Source organism: Nematostella vectensis, chromosome 3, assembly GCF_932526225.1.
Source record: "Nematostella vectensis chromosome 3, jaNemVect1.1, whole genome shotgun sequence".
NCBI lineage: Eukaryota > Metazoa > Cnidaria > Anthozoa > Actiniaria > Edwardsiidae > Nematostella > Nematostella vectensis.
In genome coordinates, this window is record NC_064036.1 from 9,679,812 (window position 1) to 9,696,150 (window position 16,339).

Genomic DNA, 16,339 nt, shown 5'->3' on the forward strand with positions numbered 1-16,339 from the left:
AAGAATACCTGATTTTACGCGGGAAATAGTTATTTTAATTATTTTTAAAGCATTTCTTATGAAAAAAGACTCCCCCTGACCCCAATTAAAAACTTAGTAAGAACCAATTACTAGGGAATTAGGAACAAGAACCCTGATGGAATGACCGTTACTGGGCCGCGATGGCTAGAGACGTTATCGTCGCACTTGGATGACTAGGGTATGGGATGACTGGGGAATAGGAGGGGGCCTAGGGACTAGGATGACTAAGGTATAGGAGGGAGCTTAGGGACTAGGATGACTAAGGTATAGGAGGGAGCAAAGGGACTAAGATGACTGGGGTATAGGGGGGAGAATACGGACTAGGATGAATGGGGTATAGGAGGGAGCCTAGGGACTAGGATGACTAGGGTATAGGAGGGAGCATAGGGACTAGGATGACTGGGGTATAGGAGGGAGCATAGGGACTAGCATGACTAGGGAATAGGAGGGAGCATAGGGACTAGGATGACTAGGGTATAGGAGGAAGCATAGGGACTAGGATGACTAGAGTATAGGAGGGAGCCTAGGGACTAGGATGACTAGGGTATAGGAGGGAGCCTAGGGACTAGGATGACTAGGGTATAGGAGGGAGCATAGGGACTAGGATGACTAGGGTATAGGAGGGAGCCTAGGGACTAGGATGACTAGGGTATAGGAGGGAGCATAGGGACTAGGATGACTAGGGTATAGAAGGGAGCATAGGGACTAGGATGACTAGGGTATTGGAGGGAGCATAGGGACTAGGATGACTGGGGTATAGGAGGGAGCCTAGGGACTAGGATGACTAGGGTATAGGAGGGAGCATAGGGACTAGGATGACTAGGGTATAGGAGGAAGCATATGGACTAGGATGACTAGGGTATAGGAGGGAGCCTAGGGACTAGGATGACTGGAGTATAGGAGGGAGCATAGGGACTAGGAAGACTAGGGTATAGGAGGAAGCATAGGGACTAGGATGACTGGGGTATAGGAGGGAGCATAGGGACTAGGATGACTGGGGTATAGGAGGGAGCATAGGGACTAGGATGACTAGAGTATAGGAGGGAGCATGGGGACTAGGATGACTGGGGTATAGGAGGGAGCATAAAGACTAGGATGACTAGGGTATAGGAGGTAGCATAGGGACTAGGATGACTAGGGTATAGGAGGGAGCATAGGGACTAGGATGACTAAGGTATAGGAGGGAGCATAGGGACTAGCATGACTGGGGTAAAGGAGGGAGCATAGGGACTAGGATTACTGGGGTATAGGAGGGAGCATAGGGACTAGGATGACTTTGGTATAGGAGGGAGCGTAGGGACTAGGATGACTAGGGTATAGGAGGAAGCATATGGACTAGGATGACTAGGGTATAGGAGGGAGCCTAGGGACTAGGATGACTGGAGTATAGGAGGGAGCATAGGGACTAGGAAGACTAGGGTATAGGAGGAAGCATAGGGACTAGGATGACTGGGGTATAGGAGGGAGCATAGGGACTAGGATGACTGGGGTATAGGAGGGAGCATAGGGACTAGGATGACTAGAGTATAGGAGGGAGCATGGGGACTAGGATGACTGGGGTATAGGAGGGAGCATAAAGACTAGGATGACTAGGGTATAGGAGGTAGCATAGGGACTAGGATGACTAGGGTATAGGAGGGAGCATAGGGACTAGGATGACTAAGGTATAGGAGGGAGCATAGGGACTAGCATGACTGGGGTAAAGGAGGGAGCATAGGGACTAGGATTACTGGGGTATAGGAGGGAGCATAGGGACTAGGATGACTTTGGTATAGGAGGGAGCGTAGGGACTAGGATGACTAGGGTATAGGAGGGAGCATGGGGACTAGGATGACTGGGATATAGGAGGGAGAATAGGGACTAGGATGACTAGGGTATAGGAGGGAGCATAGGGACTAGGATGACTAGGGTATAGGAGGGAGCATAGGGACTAGGATGACTAGGGTATAGAAGGGAGCCTAGGGACTAGGATGACTAGGGTATAGGAGGGAGCAAAGGGACTAGGATGACTAGGGTATAGGAGGGAGCCTAGGGACTAGGAAGACTAGGGTATTGGAGGGAGCATAGGGACTAGGATGACTGGGGTATAGGAGGGAGCCTAGGGACTAGGATGACTAGGGTATAGGAAGGAGCATAGGGACTAGGATGACTAGGGTATAGGAGGAAGCATATGGACTAGGATGACTAGGGTATAGGAGGGAGCCTAGGGACTAGGATGACTGGAGTATAGGAGGGAGCATAGGGACTAGGAAGACTAGGGTATAGGAGGAAGCATAGGGACTAGGATGACTGGGGTATAGGAGGGAGAATACGGACTAGGATGAATGGGGTATAGGAGGGAGCCTAGGGACTAGGATGACTGGGGTATAGGAGGGAGCAAAGGGACTAAGATGACTGGGGTATAGGAGGGAGCATACGGACTAGGATGAATGGGGTATAGGAGGGAGCCTAGGGACTAGGATGACTGGGGTATAGGAGGGAGCATAGGGACTAAGATGACTGGGGTATAGGAGGGAGCATACGGACTAGGATGACTAGGGTATAGGAGGGAGCATAGGGACTAGGATGACTAGGGTATAGGAGGGAGCATAGGGACTAGGATGACTAGGGTATAGAAGGGAGAATAGGGACTAGGATGACTGGGGTATAGGAGGGAGCCTAGGGACTAGGATGACTAGGGTATAGGAGGGAGCATAGGGACTAGGATGACTAGGGTATAGAAGGGAGAATAGGGACTAGGATGACTGGGGTATAGGAGAAAGCATAGGGACTAGGATGACTGGGGTATAGGAGGGAGAATAGGGACTAGGATGACTGGGGTATAGGAGGGAGCATAGGGACTAGGATGACTAGGGTATAGGAGGGAGAATAGGGACTAGGATGACTAGGGTATAGGAGGGAGCCTAGGGACTAGGATGACTAGGGTATAGGAGGGAGCCTAGGGACTAGGATGACTAGGGTATAGGAGGGAGCCTAGGGACTAGGATTACTAAGGTATAGGAGGGAGCTTAGGGACTAGGATGACTAAGGTATAGGAGGGAGCATAGGGACTAGGATGACTGGGGTATAGGAGAAAGCATAGGGACTAGCATGACTGAGTATAGGAGGGAGCATAGGGACTAGGATGACTAGGGTATAGGAGGGAGCATAGGGAATAGGATGACTGGGGTATAGGAGGGAGCATAGGGACTAGGATGACTAGGGTATAGGAGGGAGCAAAGGGACTAGGATGACTAGTGTATAGGAGGAAGAATAGGGACAAGGATGACTAAGGTATAGGAGGGAGCCTAGGGACTAGGATGACTAGGGTATAGGAGGGAGAATAGGGACTAGGGTATAGGAGGGAGCCTAGGGAATAGAATGACTAGGGTATAGGGGGGAGCATAGGGACTAGGATGACTGGGGTATAGGAGGGAGCATAGGGACTAGGATGACTAGGGTATAGGAGGCAGCATAGGGACTAAGATGACTGGGGTATAGGAGGGAGCATAGGGACTTAGATGACTGGGGTATAGGAGGGAGCATAGGGACTAGGATGACTAGGGTATAGGAGGGAGAATAGGGACTAGGATGACTAGGGTATAGGAGGGAGCATAGGGACTAGGATGACTAGGGTATAGGAGGGAGCGTAGGGACTAGGATGACTAGGGTATAGGAGTGAGAATAGGGACTAGGATGACTAGGGTATAGGAGGGAGAATAGGGACTAGGATGACTAGGGTATAAGAGGGAGCCTAGGGACTAGGATGACTAGGGTATAGGAGGGAGCATAGGGACTAGGATGACTGGGGTATAGGAGGGAGCATAGGGACTAGGATGACTAGAGTATAGGAGGGAGCATGGGGACTAGGATGACTAGGGTATAGGAGGGAGCCTAGGGAATAGAATGACTAGGGTATAGGGGGGAGCATAGGGACTAGGATGACTGGGGTATAGGAGGGAGCATAGGGACTAGGATGACTAGGGTATAGGAGGCAGCATAGGGACTAAGATGACTGGGGTATAGGAGGGAGCATAGGGACTTAGATGACTGGGGTATAGGAGGGAGCATAGGGACTAGGATGACTAGGGTATAGGAGGGAGAATAGGGACTAGGATGACTAGGGTATAGGAGGGAGCATAGGGACTAGGATGACTAGGGTATAGGAGGGAGCATAGGGACTAGGATGACTAGGGTATAGGAGTGAGAATAGGGACTAGGATGACTAGGGTATAGGAGGGAGAATAGGGACTAGGATGACTAGGGTATAAGAGGGAGCCTAGGGACTAGGATGACTAGGGTATAGGAGGGAGCATAGGGACTAGGATGACTGGGGTATAGGAGGGAGCATAGGGACTAGGATGACTAGAGTATAGGAGGGAGCATGGGGACTAGGATGACTAGGGTATAGGAGGGAGCATAAAGACTAGGATGACTAGGGTATAGGAGGTAGCATAGGGACTAGGATGACTAGGGTATAGGAGGGAGCATAGGGACTAGGATGACTAAGGTATAGGAGGGAGCATAGGGACTAGCATGACTGGGGTAAAGGAGGGAGCATAGGGACTAGGATTACTGGGGTATAGGAGGGAGCATAGGGACTAGGATGACTTTGGTATAGGAGGGAGCGTAGGGACTAGGATGACTAGGGTATAGGAGGGAGCATAGGGACTAGGATGACTGGGGTATAGGAGGGAGCAAAGGGACTAGGATGACTGGGGTATAGGAGGGAGCAAAGGGACTAGGATGACTAGGGTATAGGAGGGAGCATAGGGACTAGGATGACTGGGGTATAGGAGGGAGCAAAGGGACTAGGATGACTGGGGTATAGGAGGGAGCATACGGACTAGGATGACTGGGGTATAGGAGGGAGCATAGGGACTAGGATGATTGGGGTATAGGAGGGAGCATAGGGACTAGGATGACTAGGGTATAGGAGGGAGCATAGGGACTAGGATGACTAGGGTATGGGAGGGAGAATAGGGACTAGGATGACTAGGGTATAGGAGTGAGCATAGGGACTAGCATGACTGGTGTAAATTAGGGAGCATACAGACTAGGATGACCGGGGTATAGGAGGGAGCATGGGGACTAGGATGACTGGGACATAGGAGGGAGCATAGGGACTAGCATGACTAGGGTATAGGAGGGAGCATAGGGACTAGGATGACTAGGGTATAGGAGGGAGCCTAGGGACTAGGATGACTTGGGTATAGGAGGGAGCAAAGGGACTAGGATGACTAGGGTATAGGAGGGAGCAAAGGGACTAGGATGACTAGGGTATAGGAGGGAGCAAAGGGACTAGGATGACTAGGGTATAGGAGGGAGCAAAGGGACTAGGATGACTAGGGTATAGGAGGGAGCAAAGGGACTAGGATGACTAGGGTATAGGAGGGAGCATAGGGACTAGGATGACTGGGGTATAGGAGGGAGCAAAGGGACTAGGATGACTGGGGTATAGGAGGGAGCAAAGGGACTAGGATGACTAGGGTATAGGAGGGAGCATAGGGACTAGGATGACTGGGGTATAGGAGGGAGCAAAGGGACTAGGATGACTGGGGTATAGGAGGGAGCATACGGACTAGGATGACTGGGGTATAGGAGGGAGCATAGGGACTAGGATGATTGGGGTATAGGAGGGAGCATAGGGACTAGGATGACTAGGGTATAGGAGGGAGCATAGGGACTAGGATGACTAGGGTATGGGAGGGAGAATAGGGACTAGGATGACTAGGGTATAGGAGTGAGCATAGGGACTAGCATGACTGGTGTAAATTAGGGAGCATACAGACTAGGATGACCGGGGTAAAGGACGTAGCATAGGGACATAGCTAGTACGAGCAGTCGGAGTCATTTGCATTTTAATGGTTCGCAAAATTCCAAATAGCAATATTCTTTTTTATATTTATCTTGATTATACTGCTACTTTTTTATTTAAGGTTCATACTATTCCTTTGTATATAACTACTGCTGCTACCTCTTTTCTGCCTTCCCTTCTACCCCCTTCGTTAATCTTGGAGTTATCCTTGATGAATTGCAAAACATCGCGCATTAATTCGGGGCCAGCAGTTTTTCTGAAGTCAACAAAGTGAGTAAGAAAATCCAACAACATGTTACCGTCGATTGACAACGCATCGTAAAGATCGGTCACATCAATGGTGAAGGGTAGTATTCGACGCTCGTAAACCCAGCCAAGTTTCCTTGCGATTTCTATGACATGAGTGTCGCGGAGATCTTCCGTTCCCTTGGCCGCTTGGATACCAACACTGGCGAAGCAAGAAGCAAGCTGAGAAATCAGGTCCTCAGGTGTTCGGAGAACGACAAGAATGGCTCCGGTGTCACGCAACATTCTTTCATAACACTGCCGTAACGCTACTTCCAAGTCATCCATGTAGTAAATACTGTAAATAAAGTGAACAAGATCGAAGGCTGTGGACTCACTCGATCTTTGCAAGAATGTGTTAAATGTCTGGCACTCCATTCTCCATTCAACACGGTGATTTCCCAGGCTGTATTGAGCTTGCGCTCTTGCAATTGCTTCTTTGTACACTGCCAATTCATTTGCGTTTGGCTCGACGGCTGTGTTAGCAATCATAAATGCCTCTGGCAATGCTTTCAAAGCTGCATTTATAACCTCTCTATCCATTTTACCATCTCCCGCACCAATGCTCAGAATCGATAGCCGCTGGCTCGCGGATAGCGCGGGCAGAATTCGAGAAACAACACGGGGAATCTCTTGTTGTATGATGTCCTTGCATCGTTGGTGATGCTGAGAGAACTTCAAGTATATAGCATAGCCTTGCGAGTAGTAATCAAGTGAGTCTGTAGTCGATGTCGATAAAATCGACTTTAAGTTTGCCATATCGAGTACAAAACAACGTTGGGCAGGAGAAGAGGTAACAATTTCAAGATAAAAGAAATCCGTGCTACAAATGACGTGGTGACTGGCTAATGTAGGTCAAAGGCTTGCCATTCTAAGGTTGTGTGAAATTGTGTATGTAATGGCGTCACGTATGATTGCCGATCGGCTCAAAAAAATCCTTTCAAACAACCTTCAAACCTTCACACTTCCTTTCTTTTGATACAAGAGATAAGACAAGACATTTCTCATTTACTTTGACTTTATGTAGGGCATACCTGCTAGCACAGGTAGCCCAGGCTCATATTACTTTTGACGATTTTCTAGAGAATATATGGTGACTTTTAAGCGTATGGTTTTTTTGTACTAAGTCTTAATAAAATTTATTGAAATATTAACAGTGTTTGCTTGGTGTCCTTAATGTTCTTCCGACTGAGTTTCAGCTATTTTCGTTGGGTTTAATTTAACTAGCCTTTCACCAGCACATCTCTTTATGTATGGCTGGTAAAAGGCTAGTTATACCCAACGAACACGAAAATAGCTGAAACTCAGTCAGAAGAACATTAAGACCACCAAGCAAACACTGTTACGTTTTCATACCTGTCAACCTCCGAAAAGCTCAAGGCTTGAGAATTTTTGGGGGGAAGGGGTGGGGTACATTTATTTTGGGGGGAGGGGTGGGTTTAACCTTGCAGACGTTTGCCTTATACATCCTTATACATACTGAGCCGAAACGAGCGCTGAGCGTAACGAGCACGAACCAAAAGCGGACAAGTGCGCCGCGGCGCTCGTCTGGCGTTTAAGACTCTCAGTACGTCCTGGGTCCCCAAAGATGTGCCGTATAGAAACCGAGGGTGTTAGATAAATTGCGCTACGCAAGGGAATTATTGTTTCAAATATTTTAGAAAATAAGCAAAATGACGATTTTCTATAGAATAATTTTTCGGAAGCGATAAAAATCGCTAAAAGCGGGAGATTTTGTGCTCAACGAGCGGAAGAAGGGGTCCAAAATATTGACACTCCCGCCTAAACCGGGAGAGTTGAAAAGCATGCGTTTTAGAGTCACATTCTCTAGTAAATCGTCAAAAGTAATGAGCCTGGTCTACCTGTGACTACTAGAAGTTTCTGATGTTAACTGTGAGCCGAACGGCGATCATAGCACAGGTAGTCCAAGCAATGTATCTGTAAACCGATAAGAAATAACAGTGTTTGTATGAAAGTAAATCCTAACCCCGCTATTTGCCGTTTGTTTTGTTGTGAATATCAATGAGTAACATACAAACTTACAACTGACTTCTGCTGTCTTTTTAATGTCTAGAGATATGTTTTTCAAGAAAAAAAAACCGTAATTAAACTCTAGACATTAAAAAACACAAGTAAAAGTCATGTTGTAAGTTTGTATGTAATTTATTGTTATTCAAAACAAAACGCACACAAATATACAAACACTGTCATTTCTCATCGGTTTTTTGCCTGGGCTACCTGTGGTCATACGTGTGCCACAGGCTTACCACCCTGCCGTTGTTATCATCAGATTATTCCCGTAAATGATCTATTACAAAATAAATGTCCAATGAAATCTCATAAAGTTGTCTTTGATGCCAATAAATGGTAAAAAAAAATCGATTTTATACGATTAAGTCTAAAAGAGAAAAAGAAAATTGCTATCTGAGCCTCGGTATGTTCTTAGCATTTTCTTAGAATTTGGTGAAATCTCAGGTTTGACGTTCTTATAAAGAAGGTTTTATTAAAAAAAGAGTGCACCACGAAATTCCCTCTAATTTGGCTTAAATGTATCTTGTTTGCGACGTGTTCTCCGTGTTTGATTAGAAAACCAAGTCAAGCTACGTTGATCTGAGGTACTACACCCGTTGCGCGCGAACAGTCCCCGACGCGCTATCCCAAATGCGCCGACTAATAAAAATAACTGGGCATGCAGATAACTCAGAATCCATTGTTTTAATGCCCTTAGTCAATGCGATGCTTTTAATGGTTGTTATATCGTATGGTATGTTTAATGACAGAAACACATTGACAATTGGCATCTGGGTATTCCATCCATTTTTTTAGTGTCCTTAACCATTCCATCTCTTCCAGGTTATGCATTCCACTTGCATATAACCATTCCACGCTTTCCTAGAAGTTCTTGTGTTCATATGACCATAATAATCACAAATTCAGATGGGCTATTTCACAAGGATTACAGACTGCGACAAGCCAGTAATAAGCAGAGGACAAAATGTATAAAAACATTATAACATCACGTTTGTGGCCACCACAGTCTGATAGAAAAATCTAAAAATCAACTGCATCCACTGCCATCTTTAGCTGCTACTGTTCTGGTTATTGTTGACAATGCGATAGATCCCCTTTGTGTGGACGGGTCCGATACAAATACAGCGTCATAATTTTCATTATCTGGTGGCGGGGCTGGCTCATTGTACATTTGGGTTATTGGAGCCTGAAAGAAGAAAAGTTCTTTAAACTCTTAAAAGTATCATACCATTGAAACGATACCGTACAAAATCGACTACAACAACTTTTATAAAAGATCCTCAGTGTTTAAAAAAATTAAAGACCAAGAGCAAGTGGGCACATATAAGGGCAAAATACATCGTTTTTGGTTGAGGGGAGAAACGAAGATCTACGTCCAGACTTACAATTTCGCCAAAGTTTGGGCCAAGTGGAGGAATGCGACGAATAGATCTTTTTCTGCTGGAAGCAATAGAAAGCAAACAAGAAATTAACTTAATATTATGAAGCCTGAGAAAGGAAAATCCGGGGGGGGCTAGCTTTTTGCTGAGAGGGAATGGCGCATTTAACCGGGAAACGACGCTAACGAGTAGGCTGCGGAAAAGTTTTTTTATTAACTTTTTGCTAGCACGTTATCGTGCAAACGTTATTAATTAATTATTTTTTTAGTTTTCGCGCGTAATCTTCCCTTAGCAATCCGCAAGGGAGTTAGCAATCCGGAAGGGAGTTGAACGCGGTTGGTTTCAAAATTCCGAGTAGTGCATTTCGCTTTTTTTTTCTTTTTCACCTGAAATAAATCTTGTAGGATTTTGAATCGTGGCTCTCCTTCCCCCCCCCCCCCCCCCCATCATTCTAGATGTTTCGCTGAGCGATTGAGAGGGTTATTAGTATGCCAGACGTTTGTAGCCGGTGTTGACAGAGCACGCGCGTAAGCCAGGATTTGCTGGGGATAAGGACCGCGCCATTTAGAAAGTCGAAAATCAACCAATTCCCACAATATGGAAAAACTTTTTTTTTGCTGGTTGTGGGAGAGGCACGGGTCCTTGCTTAGGCCCCGTGTAAACTAGTTACGCACCAACAGAGCAAGTCAGGCGAAAATTCGGCGCAGTTTGCACATGGCTTTACACTAATCACTAGTTACGCACCAACAGAGTAAGTAAGTTCCCCTCACCTTATCACGACGTAGCCAAAGACAAGTACGCCAACCACAATCACTCCACTCAGGATGATGGCCACAAGGCTAACAGTGCTCAAGCTGCTAGGGCTGGAGCGTGGCGTGCTTCGCGGCATATCTGTGCGCACATAAACCAGTCAGATAAAACATATTATCATAACCGCTGCGATCACCGCAGTCAACAGTATCGGCGTCATTATATTATATACGTTGTTAATTAAACTGGATGTTTAATTAAACCTTTAGGAAAGGCTTCCGCCATCTTTAATTTCGTTATCATCATAATATAACGATCATCGGTATTGGCATAACAAACTTAACTAGATAATATCACTAAACCATTACCATCACCGCAAACATCACTGTCACTTCTGTCACCATCATGACCAAAAAACAACACTACAATATGACAGTCATAGAGTTATACGGTTGCTCTAGCTTCTGCAATTGTACTCTGTAAATCAAAGCAGTTTATGTGCACATACCTAATGCCCTTATACCATACTGTCCCACACCCCCACAAGTCTTTTTGTTGCACATGCTCATAAATATCTTGTACGCTGTGTAGGAGTCGAGCCCAGGGATCACTGTACTATTAGGCACAGCTCCCCCATGTATAGGCACCGTCTTTGATATAGATACGGAGCCGTTACTCTGCTTCTTGATGTGGAATTTAAAGCTGGCAGGGGCGCCTTTCCATTCCTTTATGGACGGGACCTAAAATGTAAGGAATATCATGCTACACCCTCGCAACCTAGAGTCGGAGAGAGCCTGAGTTCGAGAGTGCCTTGAAAACAAGGCGCAAATATAAACACAGGGGGTTGGGGTTCCGGCGTGCTTTAAGAATGGGGCGCAAATATAAACATAGGGGGAGGGTCTGGCGCACTTGAAAACAAGACACAAATATAAGCACGGGGGGAGGGGGTGCTTTAAGAACGGGGCGCAAGGAGGGAGGAGGTTCTCTCTCGTGTGTGTAACCAAGAATCCAAGAGTCGCGCCGTGCAATCGCTCGGCCCGGAACATTACATCTTTAGAAACGAGATGAACACTAATTTCGACACACTCTGTTTCTAGTTTAGTCTCCCCTGACACTAAGTACGGCTGTGCAGTAGACTCATGTTTATGGGTGTTCTACTTCGGAAATAAACATTTGCAGATATCACAAAGTGCGGCAAGTCAGTTAAGAAGTTTACAAAAAGGTGTCACAATTTCCAAGTCCGTAATGTGTAATATTCATTTACGACGAAGCTCGTTAGATATTACAAAGTGCGTCACGTGCGTGTCAAATTCATTTCAAAGTTTATTGGTTAACACATTGTTCATCAAGTTTACAACGAAGTTCATCAGGTATTTCAAAATACGAAGTTAGTATTTCGAAGTGTTAAAGAAACATAGTTTGTCGACCTTACCTTCCAAGTTAGGGTAACATTTCTCTTTCCTGGTTGGTGGGGTAACTGCTCGGAGTAATCGCCCACAATAATAGGTCCTGGATCGGGCTCTATACGGAAACACATTCAATGAGTGCTGGTAAAAAACAAAATTTCTAGTAAGCGCCACGCCTTTAATCCATAAGTTGTCTACAGCGCTACCAAAGCCTTTATACCCCATGTTCAGCTACGGGGCGTAGCCAGGATTTTGACAGGAGGGGCCCAAAAAGGCTCATATTAGACATTTTCTCCTGTATTTTAAGTAATGTCTCGTACATTTGCTGTACTTTTGGCTGCTGGGAGGGGGAACTGCTCCCCTTGGCTACGAACATTGAGCTTTTCAAGGATGACTGCTCCAGCCTTTACTTTTATGTACAGAGCTTTGATCACATTGTTGACTTGTGAAAGGGAATATATCTAAAAAGGCATAAGGACAAAATAAGTACAGACTAGTTTCTTTTCCTCACTCTCCTCTTTAGTCCAGCACAAAAAACATATTTTCTATTTTGCTATAATTACATTTAATTGAAATAGGTATAGACAGGCGCCCCAGGTTTTATTCAATAAGTTCTGTACTCTTTACCTCCCTGTAAAGTCCTCACAGCAACAGGACCCACAAACGTGCTGACACCTCCCCCTCGCTGTTCAGGGGAGGTGTGAAAAATTGCCGCCAACCACAAAAAGTACACTGTGTAAGGCTTGAGGTCGGTCAGGAGAACATGATAGCCCTTCACACTCAGAGTCTGAAACAGGGTATAAAATGAGGGCTTTAAAAAAGGAAGTTTGTTATTCTGATTCTGATTAATTTTTTGAGCCTGGGCAAAGCACAGCCTATCAGCATGACATGCTGTACTCTGTACTCTCTGAGATTGTGATACATGTTCACTTATAACCCCCCCCCCCCCTACCAAAATGTGCTGTCCTGTGGTATTGTTGAGTGTGGTGTAGAAGTATAGTAGATGCATCCATGGGAACCCAGGGCATCGAGGTCACAGGCGTGAAGGTGGAACAAGGCCTGTGGATGGAGTAGGGGCGAGAGAGAAGAGAAACTGCTGCCTCGTTATTGCACCTCTTTACACTGACCTCAATGCCCTGGGAACACGAGGATGCTGTAGATGCTTTTTTTGTGCAGACATTAAATAAAAAAATACAAATTCAATCAGATAACTTATATCAAACACCTTAACATTTAATAAGAGTTAGGAGGGGTGGGTAGCAGTATAAGTTTTCACCAATCTGATGATTTGTTTTCTGACAGGAGCAGGTCAACTGTGCTTGATTTTTATGACTGAGCCTCACCTCTAATGAGGTACCATAATATGGTTGAGGTTTCTAACACAATTAAATAACTTACAAACCCCACAAGCACTTCCTGGACAGACTTGGCTGGAAATACCTTAAATGTTTCAAGAGTTGAGTTCTCATCTGTGAGCTTAGCATTTACAGTATTTCCAGAGATATTGCGATCAGCATATAATATGGTGAACCACAAATCAACATTCATAGACTCAACAGCATGCCATAACGGCCTTCCTTCCCATTGTGCACGGATTGTTTTACTGTCTAGGGCGGAGCCAAGGAAGGACAGTGGAGGGTCAGGTGTAGCTGAAAACAATTAACTAGTTTTGTAAGTATGAACAAAGAACTGCACTACATGAACAATAGTGAGCAATGTTTGTCCATCCCCTGTATCTGTTCTGGGCATATACCGTGGGTGTCAGATGGGCACCAAGGATTTGCTGAGGTGGTAGAAGGGAGAGGGGAGAGGGGAGAGGGGAGAGGGGAGAGGGGAGAGGGGAGAGGGGAGAGGGGAGAGGGGAGAGGGGAGAGGGGAGAGGGGAGAGGGGAGAGGGGAGAGGGGAGAGGGGAGAGGGGAGAGGGGAGAGGGGAGAGGGGAGAGGGGAGAGGGGAAAGGGGAGAGGGGAGAGGGGAGAGGGGAGAGGGGAGAGGGGATGGTTGCACAGTCATATGTGTCATATGGAAAAAGTAATGTATATGATGATAGCTGATGATCTTTCAATAAAAATGAAACACTTTTTGGTTGCCAAAGGGGCCCCAATGCTCCCGGCAGCACATCACCCTGTGTATGCACCTGGGTAGGAGCACTCCCCTGTCTGTCTGTCTGTCTGTCTGTCTGTCTGTCTGTGACACTTACGAAGAATATTTCTTATGATATCCGCTTCTACAACAGCAAACTGGTCTGATCCAGTCCTTCCAAATTCATTTTCAGCTGTCACCGTCACATTGCAGATTGGAAAATCATCAAATGGGAGTTCAAATGCTAGTATCTGGAACACATAATCAGTTTTCCCTGGGATAAAAGGCAGCAAAAAGGCAGAAGTGGCCCCATTGCAGAAGCTTGTATTGTGGCAGTTGACAAATTCAACTGTGAAATTTGTTTGTCCTTGAGACGCTGGTGGAAATTTCCAATGAACTTCAATGCGGTAATCCAGGCTCACCAGGTCAACCTTCAATTGATAAGGTGCTGTGATAAAAAAGAACATAATAAAGAAATCATAAAGGATTCATTATCAAGTGTGAGGAACCGGAAACAAATAATGGATTGAGTAAAGCATGATAACAATGCAGAGCAAAATAAACTCATTTTTAGGGGGTTGGGGATGACGGACCACTCTTTACCGCTTATTTTGACTGATATGGTTGTCTCCCTGCAGTTATACCCCTGAAATTATCAATTTCTGTGTCATCTTTTTAAAGAGTGTAATGCAATAGTAATGGAATGTAAAACAACTATAGTCACTAACAGAGTTATTAATCTAATTAATACAATGAAAGCACTCACCAGCTAAATACTCCCAGGGGGGGGCTATTTGGGGTAAAAGGGGTAGGGGTGACACTCAGAGACCCCGAAAAAATACCACAGTACGAAAAAATCACAACCCCCAAAAATACCTTTTACAAAAAAACATAACCCTAAAAAATACCAGAAACTGTAGGGTCACCATTTTAGAAAAAAAGACTGTTCCTTGCGTTTGTAGACCCACACTGCTGGCAGACCATAAAAAATACCATGTTTTTTATTTTCAATATGCTTTGCCTCCAAGACCCTAAAAATATGATGGTCACCCCTACCCCCAATTTATAGGGAGTAGCCCTCTGGGTAAATAGGTACTGCTGGATTTAAAACATTAGCTTGTCAGCAAATCAATACAAAAGAAATCAAGTAGGTGAGAAAACTGTGTAGGCATGTGAAAGTTTTGGTTTTAAAAGTACTTGGAGGGGACATTTAGGGTCATTTAAAAATACTGTAAATTCTTGTTTTAGCACCCTGCGCTGCCTCCAAGTGAAGAAACAGGGTGGTAAAGGGTGTTTTTGTGAAACAAGATTTGGCCATTTTTTACCATACAAGAAACGTGAAATCGTCCATTTCGACGTCCGTGAAATGTGATTTAACGATTTAAAAGGCCATTTTTCGGTCTGTGAATGAAACGTGAAAAGCCATTTTGGTCTGAACAAATGAATGGCTGCTTGATATAAGAGGCATAAACATTGAAATTAGTGTCCCTTTCCGAATTAGCACCCTACTTACTACTCAAATAATTAAATAAAGCATCCAAGGTGCAACAATAACAAAAACAATAACGATAGCAACAGCAATAGCAATAGCAATAGCAATACAATAATGTCTATTAAAATATCGGTAAAAATACATACCAATAATATACACATAAACTTATTTCCAAAACACTTCCCCCTTTGATACGGGTTGATCAAAAGAAAAAGCCAATAACTCCCGCCCAAAAAATTAACAGGTAAAACTGCATCATGAAATATTACTCTCCCCCCTCTCCTCCCCTCTTAAATTCCATGTTTTCGTGCAGAGCAACAGAATAACACCCTGTATAAAAGCTAACGTTTTATAATAACATAACACATGTTTATGTTGATATGTGATCCTTTGTTATGAATTTAAATATTATCGTAAAGATGTAAGATGGAAAGATGGAAGCATAAACGTGATAAATAATTTTTCACATTTCGTTGCTTGGATATAAGGCCCAAGAACTTCTAAAGAACGGATATAAAGTATATAATGATAGAGATGTTACTGAAAAATCTATCTTGGGTCCACTCGTGTATCGTATTTGTAGTAAATAACTTATTGAGAAATTTTGTTTTCATGCAAATTTAAGGTTACCTACCATTTGGACGAACGCCACTTCGAGTCGACTCAAGCGGCAGCATAGAAGCCCCATCGCAAAACCAAAACATAGACACGAGTAGTGAGAGCGCCACAAATATTGCTTTAAGTTCTACAAAGCTAGCTGAACTGTGCATACTTAAAAACCATGATACGGATTGTCTTGTAACACACGTGTTTCATGCTATTTGAATGAATAGGGAAGCACATGGGTCTGATCGCAAACAAATGATAAAAACATCTCTACATGCAAGAAACATTTTCAGCGATTCAAAATTCCCCTGGTGGATGGAGCTTGATTTTGACCCATATTTCCTGTTTCTGGATCTAAAAAAATCATGTGACACCATCTCTCGGCATGCCCGCTCCTGTTTTGAAGCCAAAGATTCTCTGCTTTCTGGGAAAATACCCTTGTAAGTGATCATTTCCGGTCCGCGGGTCCAGGGTCCACTTCCGTTCCAGGG

General features: G+C 44.9%; 2 protein-coding genes across 4 annotated transcripts; both read right to left on the reverse strand.

Moving 5' to 3' along the window:
- Positions 1–5,844: 5,844 nt before the first annotated feature.
- LOC5513259 (histamine N-methyltransferase) lies at positions 5,845–7,249 on the reverse strand. Its single transcript, XM_001633497.3, has one exon. It carries the CDS (start codon positions 6,860–6,862, stop codon positions 5,942–5,944), a length of 921 nt encoding a protein of 306 aa, XP_001633547.2. The 5' UTR covers positions 6,863–7,249; the 3' UTR covers positions 5,845–5,941.
- A 1,550-nt stretch (positions 7,250–8,799) lies between these two features.
- Positions 8,800–16,272, reverse strand: LOC116618708. 3 transcript variants are annotated; one of them, XM_048724755.1, is made up of 10 exons: positions 15,877–16,272; positions 14,354–14,396; positions 13,869–14,198; positions 13,110–13,318; positions 12,297–12,456; positions 11,696–11,784; positions 10,772–11,003; positions 10,284–10,404; positions 9,520–9,574; positions 8,800–9,320 (listed from the first exon to the last, which is right to left on the reverse strand). In XM_048724755.1, the coding sequence occupies exons 1-10, from the start codon at positions 15,928–15,930 to the stop codon at positions 9,162–9,164; spliced, it is 1,452 nt and encodes a 483-aa protein (XP_048580712.1). In that variant the 5' UTR covers positions 15,931–16,272; the 3' UTR covers positions 8,800–9,161. The 3 variants fall into 3 exon arrangements, with proteins under 3 accessions (XP_048580712.1, XP_048580711.1, XP_048580710.1); XM_048724754.1 differs by lacking the exon at positions 14,354–14,396 and having other exon boundaries at positions 9,520–9,571; XM_048724753.1 differs by lacking the exon at positions 14,354–14,396 and having other exon boundaries at positions 15,877–16,269.
- Between the last annotated feature and the right edge of the window lie 67 nt (positions 16,273–16,339).

What these genes read in the sequence shown, in the direction of transcription:
- LOC5513259 (XM_001633497.3), bottom strand. Translation starts at nt 6,862, where the DNA reads ATGGCAAACTTAAAGTCGATTTTATCGACATCGACTACAGACTCACTT.
- LOC116618708 (XM_048724753.1), bottom strand. Translation starts at nt 16,012, where the DNA reads ATGCACAGTTCAGCTAGCTTTGTAGAACTTAAAGCAATATTTGTGGCG. An exon ending in TATCATAAGAAATATTCTTC is followed by an intron (nt 13,319 to 13,868) that starts GTAAGTGTCACA and finishes AATTGTTTTCAG; the next exon opens with CTACACCTGACCCTCCACTG. An exon ending in TTTGGCTACGTCGTGATAAG is followed by an intron (nt 9,575 to 10,283) that starts GTGAGGGGAACT and finishes TATTGCTTCCAG; the next exon opens with CAGAAAAAGATCTATTCGTC.